At 34.5% G+C, this 13,383-nt stretch overlaps 1 protein-coding gene across 4 annotated transcripts in view; it reads left to right on the top strand.

The window, feature by feature from the left end:
- The window catches only part of CAMSAP2 (calmodulin regulated spectrin associated protein family member 2), an 80,924-nt gene that overhangs the window by 41,804 nt on the left and 25,737 nt on the right, over positions 1-13,383 (top strand). For 2 of the 4 annotated variants that reach the window (XM_080602168.1, XM_080602169.1), the window contains exons 3-6: positions 40-201; positions 852-935; positions 6,492-6,524; positions 10,727-10,868. In XM_080602168.1, the coding sequence (XP_080458294.1) occupies positions 40-201; positions 852-935; positions 6,492-6,524; positions 10,727-10,868 (421 nt within the window). The remainder of the gene's footprint in view (positions 1-39; positions 202-851; positions 936-6,491; positions 6,525-10,726; positions 10,869-13,383) is intronic. The other 2 variants (XM_080602170.1, XM_080602171.1) reach the window with 1 other exon arrangement.

The raw sequence follows: 13,383 nt of genomic DNA on the forward strand, positions 1-13,383 counted from the left end.
AGTAAGAAAGTGATCAGGCATTCCTGCTTCTCTTTGTAGAGTGCTCACTTGGCTATGATCGATACTCTTATGATGGCATACACTGTAGAGATGGTCAGCGTTGAGAAAGTAATTGCATGCACTCAGCAGTATTCATCCTTCTTCCAAGCTACAGATCTACCTTATGACATTGAGGATGCTGTCATGTTTTGGATAAACAAGGTATGTATATGGGAAAAGCAAGCTGTGATTTTCTTTGTAGCCCATATAATTCAATTAGAGATGGATAGGGAAATGTATGTACATAGGTCTATTAAAACTGCATCTGATGCAGATTGTTGCTTCATCTGCTGCGTGTGGATAGTAAAAAGCAAAGTTTGCAGAAATCAGTTAAATGGGTTATGTGAACAAGATGAATGGCAAGTTCAAATAAAATACAGTAATACTACATGTGACGTTGACTATTGTGTTGATATTTTGTGATGGCTGGTTGAGGGTCTCTTGTTGGCCCTGTTAAGAGTTGACTTCATATTGTGTAATTTATCATGCAAGGTGTTCTGTTTGTACTTGAATGCACCTTGCTTAAAGTGATCTACCTGCACCACGTAATCTAATCAAATGACGGCAATACACTCTTAATCAAATGTGATGAAACATAATAAGGGACAGGATAGTTTGTACAATGTAAAGCTAACAGCAAGTGACCTAAAACGCAGTTGAAACATTGACATTTGCTGGTTATGCTTCAGGGTTATAGAGTCAGAAATAAGTGTTAAATCTTTTCATTTAACTTGGTGGTGATTTACAGACCTTTAGAAAACTTGCAATTTCTACGGTTTGTTAGACCACTGAATAAGCTATTTTGTCTCTAGGTAAATGAACATTTGAAAGACATAATGGAACAGGAGCAAAAACTGAAAGACCATCACAGTGCAGAATCTGCAGGAGGTCAAAAGGTAGGTGTAAGAGTTAAAATGCTTTAAACAAGAATAAATTTATCTGTAAACAAAAACTACTTGCATATGGTATGTATAGGCAGACATACATTTGCAGACATTGAACTTTTAACTGTTTGTTAAAGAAAGCTTTTAGTTCTCATAGAATCATAGAATATCCTGGGTTGGAAGGGACCCACAAGGATCATTGAGGTTCATCTCCTTTTCAGTTTTTGTTATTAGTTTAATGATTTCCATGAAATGGTTATTTCAAATGTAATAATAGTAGATTTGCACTTCCTATTCCCAGTTGCCCTTTCTGACAAATAAATCTTCGATATTAGGGAAACATCAGTTATGTTAGTCCTAAGGAATTTTATTAAGTTAATGAATATTCTCCAAATGAATTCAAACTGCAGTTGGATCTAAGATGAAAAAGAAAAGCATATTTTTATTCATGTTTTTTTCAGTGTTCACCCTTGTGAGTTAGATGCATCTCAAAAGAGATAAATCTGTATGTGGCATCATAGGAAGCATTTCTCTGTCTGTGATCCATGATACTGGTTGATTACAAGTTTTATTATATAAATGATAAAAATTGTTTGATACCCTTTCCTAACAGGTGTTTTTTTGTTTTTGTTTTGTTTTTGTGGAGCTCAGTTAATTAAATAGCATTATACGCCTTGAAATGTAGAAGGCTTGCATATGGTTCCAAAATACATAGAATTGCTTGTTTCAGGAGATTGTTTACCCTATTGTGATACAATTATTACTGGGGAATTGGTAGTTAGTTAGATCACCCGTTGGTATTATCCCTGCACTTGAAAGCAGAACAGATTTCCTATCTGCTTAAAGACTGTAATCCTAGTTCCCTTCCTGGTCTTGTTTTTCTGTGAGCAGCTAGCTCCCTTTTAGTGCTTCTCCAAAGGAGTTGGGGGTTACCTGGCGAGATTAGAAGTCCAGCTTCAAAAAGCATGGATGCAATGAATGTCCTTGCACTTGTGGTTTCTTTTTAAACATAAGGAATGATGAATGCTGATTAGTAAGTATGTGACTCAGCAAAAGAAAACAGTATTCTTTACAATTGTAGTGGGACCCTGATGCATGTGTTACTGTTTTCAGTAATGGCATAGAAGTTTTGAGAATACTGTATGCTTGACAAGTTCATTTCATTTCTCAAGTTTAAATAAAAAAACTGGGGATGTGGAAGAAGTTAGATCCTCTGTCTTCCAGTGATTTTTTTTTCCTTGAAAATAATAGTAGGAAGTTTTATGTATTGTTTAGGTCATTTTTGAAAGATTAGAATAATTTTTAAAATCCAAAGCACATGAGAGTCTTATTGTGGCAAAGAGTGGCATATGAAATAAAACATTATCAAAGCAATGACATCAAATTATCTGTATTTGTTAAAAATAAATCAATGTTGGTTTTCACTTATTACTGTTTGCATTTTGTTAAGAATATTAAGATTAAATTTTTAGTTTATAATGTCATTGTTCCTTCAACTGTTGAAAGATATGTATAGGCTATAACTATCCTGTAAATAAACCCAATAGAAGAAAAAATTTGCCTAAAGATGGTGCATGTATTTGTGGAGTTTTTCTTCTGAATTGTGAATATCTAAAACAATCAGAGCCCTATTCTGTTGGCCAATGTATGAATGTATTTCCAAAATAGCAAAATCATGCTACAGTTGCCATATCATGGAAAAATTTGTAATTAAAGCCTTCTATACACTGATTTTTAGAAAGTGTTATCCCAGTTGCATTTTAGGTTGTTTGACTCGGTGTGAGATTCAGCAGCACAAATTACATTGTCATGTGAAGCATTCCCTTCTAGGGGTTTGTATTAGGGGATTGTATTATCTGTATAATTGTACCTGTTATCTAAAAGACTTAGTGTAGGTAAAACCTCAAGTTGACCCCTGGATGTCTCATCTGCCAGTAAGAGTTTTTGGTAGATTACAGTTTAAAAAAAAAAAAAAAAAAAGATGAATTTCTTGAGAAAATGAGTCAAAATATCATTTATACCATAAGGTTTCAGTGAATACAATGACAAGTGGAATCTGCTTTTAGAAAATAAGTCTAGCATCTGGAATATTCGGTAAGCTCTATTTTAAAGTACTTAAGGATTTTGAATCACTGAACTTTTTCATTTTTCATACAGGTAGATAGTAGTGTTTTCAACTTAGATTATTTTATTCCAGGTTTTCTTTGGGAAACACTGATCTGTTCAATTGATGGCTCATTTATTAGGAAATCTCAGCCATTTTTTGTATCTCGCAGTATTTACCAAATTTCCACCTATTTTTGCTAAAATAAAGGGGCGGCTGCCATTGCATTCATTTCTAAAATGTGGTGAGGTTTTGAACCCAAGATAAATTGAAATGAAGAATGTCTCATCTGCTGTTTTAGAGAGAAGGCCAAATAACCATGGGAAGAATAGGTTGTTCTAGCGGTTAGAGAAAACTTTTCTTTAGTTTTAATTTCTGGCTGAGAAGCAACAAACTTAGGTATCTGAAAGCTAAAACAAAGTTAATAAGTAGCCTTCTGATTTCTTTTCTAATCTCTACCGTGATAAATTTCTAAATTTATCAGTTGTAAAAATAGATTGACCATGATGCCTTTTCTTGTTGCAAATCTGCTGTGAGCCTTTTCTCAATCAATAGTATATCTAGTATATTCTGTATATTTATAAAAAAAAGTGTCATATATATAAATAATACAACTGGTAAGATACCTATTATCTATTTCTTGGTAGATAAAAACAGTGTTAACAGATTATGAGATTGCTTTTGTTTTCCTTCACTTTCTTCTGCTGCTAGCTTCCTGTAGAAGATAAGAGAGGAAGGAGTATGTATGATTTTTAGCTCCAGGTAGTCCTCTGCGGATCTTGATCTGCCGGTGGTTGTGGTAATCTCGTCTTTTTCTGGTAGAGTCTCTGCATCTTCTTTCAGAATTAGGATTTCAAGTTTTGTAGTAGCTTTGGTTTTCAGGCTTCCATTGAATAATATGTAGTGAATGTACAGTTGCACTGGTTAAACTAATTTTCAGTGTAATCAAAGCTTTCTCAAAAAAAACTTCTATTTGTCTCTGCATTTGTGTTACAGACTGAGTCAGTCTTACCAGTTTTGAGCCAAATCAGTGCAAATCCCATGTGGAAAACAAATTTAAGTGTATTCAATCCAAGACCTGAATTCTTCAAACATTTTTTTAATTAGTTTAAACAATGCAACTTTTTGCGTGAAGGTAAAACTCTAACACCATAGTTCCACGAACAATTTAATGTGTCATAAATCCACACTGCTAGTAAAAGCTAACTTGTCAAGAAGAGTTTGCAGCAAGATCAGCCTCCTGATCTGGTTAATGCACAGCTGCATGAATACTAACTGTGGTGCAAGAAAGACACCAGAAACAAGTACATGATGAAGGCCATGACTGCCATTTTTAAATCATGTTTTAAGCATGAATCATGTTTAAAACTTCTTTTAACAGTAAACAACAGCAATATCCCTATAAGACGGTAGGTCTTCACACAAAGGACTGTTTTTATTTTTGCCTTTTTAAATATATATATGTGTGTGTGTGTTGGGAGAGGTCAGTCAGTTCTATCTTTTCAGATTTTTTTTAGTGACTGACTAATTTTTAATAATTTCCAGTATAATAAGTTGATACAAAGGGCGAGTTCAGCAGCCATTGAATTCCCATTGTGTTGCCCAAGAGATTTCAGCTTTTCTTTGTCCTCTTAAATACTGTTACAAAGTACATGTTTATACATCTTGTAGTGTCTCCAAATTAAAAATTGATAATATTCAGTCTTTCAGCCTCTTGAAGCATATTCATCATCTTAACCATAATTTCAGCTAAATAGATAAACGTGTATCAGATTGCTAGGTTTTAGTTCAGTTTGTACCTTTATGGAGAACTAATCTCTGGAATTGAAACAGCTGTGTGCTTTTTTCAAATAAATAAATTAATTAATTAATTAAAATTTTAAAATTTTTTAAATATATTTTTTTTCCAGCCTATCATTGAATAGATGTTGGTAGACCTTTTGAGTGCAGACTGGTCGAATAGTGGGAAGTCCGAACTATGCTTGGCCTTTATAAATCAAGTAATATCATTCATATCAGTGTTAAGTAAAATGATAGGCAGAACAGATCTGATCTTAGTCCATTTACCTAAAACCTTCCTTTGTTTTACTTCCCGATTGCAGTTAAAATAGATTTTTTTAAAAATTTAAGTACTTTTCCATCAGTTGTCTAGATTTCAGTTTGTCGAAGAGAAACTGAACCCTATAGAAAGTGGATACTTGGGTGTGATTGGAATATCTAGACCCATACATTAACATGCATCTCTTGGTTCATTTCTTCTAAGTGGCCCTGGGATTCCCCACTGTGACAATTGAATGTAATAGAGGAGAAGAATGCTGATAATAGTCATGTTAGGAATGTGCACATTTCCTATACAATAATTCTTTATATAAAAGCTTTTTTTATCACTACAGTTAAAGTTTGTTTTTTTTTTTTTTATGAAGTGCAGTATTCTGACAACTACATAAAATAGCAAGGTTCTGTAGCAGCTGGAGTTTTAAAACTAATTTTCACTATTTCCAGGGAATAATTTCTCTGTAAATAAAAGTATTTTTGGTTCCTACACTGCAATAACATAGAGTGGGTTTCTGTGTGTATTTTTAATACTGGTACATGTTCTCTTTTTTTCCTGAGCAGTAGAAGTATTAATCTAGGCTAGTCTGTATAGTTAACAGAAAAATCCACAAACTTCGGTATGCTTCATCTTAAGCTTTTAGGTCAAATTTAATATCTGTAAAACTTTCTTTATAATTTGTACTTTTTGATGGCGTATCAGTTTAGAATTGTATATACCAGTTGTGACCACTTCTGTGCTAGTAGCCAAAATTCCATCTACATTCCAGATCATTGCACATCATGCAGCTGATGCTAATGTGATTTGTCATTGCAAAACTATAACTGCCTGCACCTCTTGTTGTTATGAAAACTTATATGACTGTTTAAAAATACTCTTAAACGTTATGAACAACTGTTTGGCTTTGAAGTAACTAATGCAAGCTTCACTGCAATTGGTTGTAATGTACTACAGTGTGTTTATACCTCTTTTTCATTGCTTTAGCTTCCCTGCTTCCCCATATATGCTGTTGGAGTTCATTTTGATACTTGTGATACCATGGCTTCAAGTCTCAAATGAATTCTTTAGTCAGATTGCATATTCAGGGTATAATTAGATGTGTGAAAGCGCTTAATAAAACTGCATTGATATAACAATCTTATCTGTTCATGTGGGAAAATTATAATGTTGATCTACAAAGATTGCAGATACTTATTTCTCCAGTATTATTTCTGCTAATGAGCTCAATACACAAAGGTTAGAGTGCACTAATGTTTACCATTAAATTACAACTCAATGTTTTACAAAACTGAGAATGTTAAAGAAAATTGCTTTGTAAAAGTAATTTATGAAATCTGATAAATTGTTCCTTTTTTTTTTTTTTCCTTTGCTTTCTGCTTTTATTCTTATTTTCCTACTGCTTCCTCTGAAGTCTCCTACCAAATGGTTTTGGAAACTGGTTCCTGTAAGTTTGCCCAACTGCTTCACTTTGATCAACTAGCTTATTTTGGGAATGGCTTTGTCCATGTCATGCTGGTCTAGTTATTCATTTCATTTATCTCTACAAGATAATTTTATAAGAGATTGCTCTGCAAAGGTGTGCATAATACAAAACCCTGTTCTGCAAGGTAATCTGTGCAAAATAAATGTAAGATATGTTACTGGATAAGGAATTACTTTTTAAGCAGTCAAGTTCTCTATGGTTTTGTATAAGATAGTACTACCTCTTACTAATTCATGTCTCTTTTTTTTTTTTTTGCAAAACACTTTCCCATAAAGTTCCAGTAAAGATAAGCTATTTGGTATTGACCGTTTTAAAAAGAGCCTTGCAGAAAATATTTTTGATCGTTAATACTATATAGAATCTCAAATTTTGTTTTATTTTAACAATATTCAATCATTACAGCATTTTTCTAGAATTCCCTAACTTTTCAGCTGATTTCAGGTAGGTCTCTCCCCAAAGAAAGTAACCCAAAACAATCCACTGCTAGTTAGACAATAATTTCATTTAAAAATGAACTGTTCAGGTCTGTAATAATATTAAAGTTTTAATATAAAGTTAATATTTGTTTTCTCTCTGTTGTTTGCTTGGGATTTTCATTACTTTTCATCAAATGCAAGGGGGTATTATTTATTCTACAACAGGTTTTGCAATATGTATAATATCTTATCATGGACACATACCTGTGGTTTGGCTGGGAACAAAATAGTCAGCTGTTTAGGTATATGCAGAATTGCATATTTCTGGTCTGAATTCCAATGAACTGATCCCGATCCATCTTTGATCTAAGGATTACCAAATAACTGACCTAGCAGTACCTCAAGTCTTTGTTGTCCTAACTAGTAAAAGATTGTTCATACATTGCAATGAGAATTTAAAAAGTAGCAAGACAGTTGCGTGTAGACAGCAACAGAAATTACCTGGTATCTGGATTTAAAAAAATAAAATAGTACTCTTTTCAGTAGACTAATCAGTATTCTAAGCTCATAACAGTCGATGCTATTCATGCAATTTCTCTATAATGCTGTGTATTACAATTGTGACATTTACGCGCACAAAGACTCTGCTCTTCACAGTATAGAACTTGAATTTTGTTTTGGAATTAAGATAGCACAATTAAGTGGAGGGTATAATACAAAAAATTAAAATAAATCAACTGCCCGTGGCCTTCACTTACACTACAGAAAATTAAGCACATTTCTGGTTTTTGTTCCATTCATACAACAAAGGGGCTACTTCAGCGCAATCTCAGAATGTTTTTGTTCTATTTTTGCCTACAGTCTTGGTTTACTAATCATTCTTTCATTGCACAGAATTTGTATTCAAATATAAAATATTCTACTGAAAACTATAACCTAAATTTGCCTGCCAGTTGTCTGTGAACAGCTTGAGGTAGAGGTATTTAATTTACTTTGAACTTACTAGTTTAGAAGGGATACAGCAGAAGCCCTGGTGCCTACTGACAGTATAGTAGGAAGGCAGTGGCTCAGATGTTCTAACAAACAGTTCAACCATTCTTCTCATCTCCTCACTTTACATAGTGCAAATGGTCTACGGTGAGATAGACCAGGGCATATAGGCAGCTGAAAAGATAGTCTGAGGAGTAAATTTATAATATGTTACCTACTATTATGGTAAATGGATCAGAGTGTTCGTTATTAATAACCTCAGAATACACGAGCACTTCTGACAGGGTAGCTGATGTGCTTTCAGGTCATTTTTAGCTGACCTTGTTTATATGGCACTGTTTCAACTATACTTAGATTTGTTCAGTGGAATAAGCTCAAAGATGCTAATTCAGGCTGGTTTCTGTAGAATCTCAGGAATAAGATGCCTGTGCGAGCATTTGTATTTAAAAGAGCACTATAAGATTATAAAAAATGCAGAGGTTTGTGTCTTGCATTATTGCATCCATATTTATTAGCAAACATTGCAACTGATTAGAAGACTTCCTTGAAATGGAAGTTTATTAAAAATGCAGTGCAATTACCAGTGTGTTTTATTTTTCAGTATAATTTCTTTTATCTTTTCGACCAAATTGAAACATGATGCCTATTATACCTTAATGAACCTAGTATATCAGGTTCTATTAGTTTCTTTTTCCTGAAGTAACGTGCTTGGCCTCCTCTCTACAATGAATTAAGTCCTCTTTCTAGGTCCAATTTAATGATTTGACACAGTTTCCAGAATTTGTAGGCACTGTTCGTAAGGCTGTTTGAGGCATCATTAAAATGACAGACTTTGACAGAATTTACTGCACAAGGTGATTGTATTATCAATTTAAAAACATTTTCAAATATTCCATTGAAAAGGTACTAGAAGAATATATAAAATAACACAGGACTAGGTGGGCCATAATGTTAGAGTCTATCTGTATCCCATATTTTTGGTCATTATTTCATAATTAAGTAATAATATGTAAAGCACTTAATTCCAGTCATTGGGGGGTGGGGAGTACAGGGACATATTAACATGGTATTTGAAACTTAGAGGGTTTTCATAGCAGCAGGTCAGTGTATTTCCAAAGAATGAAAAAGAAGAACCTTTCAGTGCAAGCAAAATTGGCCTATTTCATTAGAAATAGTAAGCAGTATTACTAACATGAGAAAAACAGTATTAATAATGCATGAAACACTAACATGGTTTTGTTTGGCGTTAGTGAATCTTTACCATAGCATGCAAAATACATGACAAAAATACCAGTCCATTTCAAGTATGAAATAAAGACTAACTCTGGTTTATTTTAAATATTAATTGGTTAAAGTGATAGTACTCAGGGCCAAATACAAGCCCTTTGTTTTCCTAGAACTGATGTCTGCTATTGCCAGGCTAGATTTGTGCTTCTTGGGTCAGTTAGAGGACATTGACATACACTACAAATAATCCCATGTGATCTTCCACAGAAATCCAGTGACAGTAAGTATAGCCTTCAGGGTTAGTTAGTCTGTGGTTCCCTGGGTTGCTTTCTTTTTTTTTTTTTTTCCTTTCCAGTACAGCTAGTTAAAACAGTTCCCACTCCACCCATAAAACCTCCAGCCCTGCCCCACTCAGTTGCTGCAGAAGCAAAAGAGAAGAGATGTTTTACGTGGATCAACTCTTACCACACAGCCCCATCAGTAACTGCTCCAGCACAACTAAAAGGTCGAGGGAGGGAGATAGGAACTTTCAGCGTCAGCTTTGCAAGGAAGAATTACATCCACTAAGACTTCTCAGAATCCCCACAGTGCAACTGCCAGTTTAATGTATTTGAATGAAAGTAGTGTAAAATTTACTCTGAAACGTTCTTGGCATCATAAGTAGTTCTGTGGTATGAATGGGAAAGTAATCCTTCAGTACCATTGTAAAAAAGTCTAACTAAATATTAACACATTAAAATCTTCTGCCTCCATTTGTTTTGAAGTCATGAAACAAAATTAAGAATGATAAATAACTTTTTTCAAGTTAGCCCTAAGCCCTTTGCCCCCTCCTGCCCAAAAAAGAAAACCATAAAAAAGTATTCACTTCAGGTAAATGCTCTCTTAGTTTTCTGAGCTACTGATCTCTTTATATACTGAGTTAATTTTAAAATTGTTTCCTTTTTATATCCAGACCACTGCCTGGCCGTCACATTTGACCATTAATGTTTCTCTGTGTTTACAACTGCATAGAGTGACACTTACTAATAATAAAAATGTAGTTGAACAAACGCAGATTTCCTTGTTACGCAATTTGCCATTAAGTCAGATATATGATTGAGATTTTGGGAAAGATTCTTAGGTGTTTTACTTTCATAGTCATTTGAGTTGGCAGTAAACTGAAGTTAGAGCAGCTAAGGGTCTGTCTTGTGTTTACATACAGAGAATTTCTGATTGTATAGTGATGTGTTGGATGTTAAATAAGTTGTGTGATATTTAATTTAGCATGCTATACAGGGATCATCAAAATTTCGTAGTTTTGAAGGAAAGCCTCAATTTTAGCATGTAGGCACCTTTCCTCTTAGATATTATTTATGTCATTCAAAATGAGGTATAAAGTGAATAGTTCTAGGAAATTTGACACTGAGAATTTTCAGTTACTTATTGAATACTGCTTTTTCACTAACTGAGCGTAAAACCTAAAATACAAAGCTGTTTCTTCGTACATTTCAGAGCCTTTGTCTCTCTTAATCTCTTCATTCTATATTGTAGGCTCGTTATAGGAAGGAGCAAACGTTGCTCAAGCAGCTGCCCTGCATTCCATTGGTGGAAAATCTGCTGAAAGATGGTACAGATGGTTGTGCTTTAGCAGCCCTGATCCACTTCTACTGTCCAGATATCGTTAAACTGGAGGGTATGTCTAACGTGTCTCAGCCTGTAAACATGTGTCTGCGTAAGCTGAAATGTCTGTATTTGATATATATGTCAAGGAAGGTAATAAAATATTACACAGAAGAGACATAATTTGAGTGTGGCAGTGACAAGTCCAGTATTTACTTGGTACCTATGTGTTATTAAATAGAAAGAACCAAGGTATCCTTCCATCTTGTATTTACTTTTACGTTATCACACTAATATAATTGTACTACAATATATTATTGCAGATCTGACTGTGGCAACACATTTGCTGTCATGCTGTGAAACTGGCAACCATCTGGAAAACTCTGGTTCTTGAAGCTGCATAAGTGCTTTCATGTGAATCTGAGCAGTTACAGTTATAAAACATGGAAGGGTCACTTCTGTCTTTCAGGTAGACAAGCTCTGCATAGCTGCACTGTGTGGCAAATAGTTGTTCTCTGTTCAGGGCTTTTACTTCTTTGATAGCTACCTATAATATTGATAAACAGGAATATAGTGTAGAACTTAGTGGTGTTGTGCTGTTCTGTAATAGCAGTTGTCTGAGGATGAGCAGCTTCATCTCGTTCTTTTGCTCTGCGGCCTGGTTAAACTCATATCTTCCTCTTGGCAATTGAGAGCCTCGTGTAGCTGTAAAATGTCTTGGCAGCTAACACCCGTCATTTTCTGCCTATGTTCTGTCCATGATACCTTTGATGTCGTGGGAACACTTGTACATAAGCATCCTGAGAAATCCAGGAATTATGAGCAAGGGTATAAAGCTTGAAAAGGTACTGGAATATGGAATTCATATACACATCTGCTTTATAGGAAGCTTCCAGCACAGTAGGCGTTGAAGATGAAAGAGAATAAATGTATGCATTCTCCATTCTTCTTTGGCTTGTGAATTTTGAAAAACACAACTTTCAATTTACATAAATGTTGCAGCCAAATATATACAATTGTATATGATTACAGAAAAGTTAATACTTGGGTTGTGTTGAAATTGGGTAACACCTTGTTCCTTCTTACTGCATGACTGAAAATACGGACTGTCTGAAGGATCTTGTATACTATTGCAGGATGACATTTATATTTAACAGCAGATTCCTCCAGCCTCTGACTTTGAGCACAGTGTAACACAACAAGGCACTTGTCATCTTTGAACTTAGCTTTAATGTCTGTCGAGTGTCCTACCCTAAAGACATACAAACATGCATGTCATTGTCTCGGAAGTAAATTCAAAGATACTCTAAGCAAATAGAAGTACTGTAAAAGACTTTGCACATCTTCCCTGTATTTAAATACTGTTTTTGATGCATGTTACATTTCACTGAGATTTTGTTCTGTGTTGAAACTGAGAAAGGCAGGTAGCAAATGCATATGCAAAAATACTTAAAAATGCTTTAACAAGGAAAAAAAAAAAAAAAAGGAACCAGACTACAGAGCTCTAAAATAGATGTTTTCTTCTCATAATGTCTTTATTTAACTTCCAAATCTAGGTTTCCTTCTAGGAATCTAAGACTATAAAGGGCTTCGTGTGTCAGTGAGACAAGAAATTGGCTATTGTTCAAAATTATATAATCCTTTGCAAGATGTTATCATGCTCTGTGATAAAACTGTCTAGCTTTTTAAAATCTGTACTCTTATTGAGACTGTTGCAGAGCTCCACTTTTTACATAGTTTTAAAACTTCTTCTTCTTTCCTACCTAAATGTGCTTGTAGCCTGTCTATGTGCATCTGTTGTTCTTCCAGCAGTGCCCTTTGGCTTGAATATCTTGTCCTAATCTGACATCTACCCCTCTGATATGTTTTGTTTTGTTTTGTCTTTTTGCCCAGGCTACTGAATCAAGCCTTTTCAATTTCCCCTTCTGATTTGGATTTCCATTCTTGTTATTACCCTTAATAGTTATTTTCTGTAACCAGTCTAGTTTCGGTTCATCTTTCTTGAATATGAATGGTCATAATTGTACATAGGTATCCTGACTGACATCTTAGTACTGCCTTGTACAACGCTTCCCTGTCACTACTAGAAATATATTTTCTGATACATGTTTGCATCGTGTTTGCTTCTTTCAGAGCTAAGTGATGCTGAAAGCTCATAAGCTATCTCTGCGTTGGCCAAAACACACTGCCTTCCTACTCTGTATAGCTTTCAGCTAGTGAATCACATTAGAATATTATTAGGTTAAAATGCATGAGTTTGAATTTGCATTACTAAACTTAATCCTATTCTGGTCAGTTTAGTCAAACGTTTTTTCAATCAGTATTATACTCGGCATTGGTTGGGGTGATGGAAAATTTCTGAATCCCTCGGGATGGGAATCCTTATCCTGTTAGCATCAAAGTTCCCTTCCTAAGCAACCTTGTATCCTACACGCTTTAAAACTGTTAAGTGGAGCTCTGTCATACACTGTTGCTTTAGAAATAAAAACCGATGCGTGCTCTCCAAGTACATCTCCTTTCTTTTATTTTCTTCATTCCTCTTTTTTACAAGGGCTGTCTTTTTTTCTATTTAGTCTTCTAAGAAGCTG

Source organism: Anser brachyrhynchus, assembly GCF_964034855.1.
Source record: "Anser brachyrhynchus genome assembly, chromosome: 8".
Lineage (NCBI taxonomy): Eukaryota > Metazoa > Chordata > Aves > Anseriformes > Anatidae > Anser > Anser brachyrhynchus.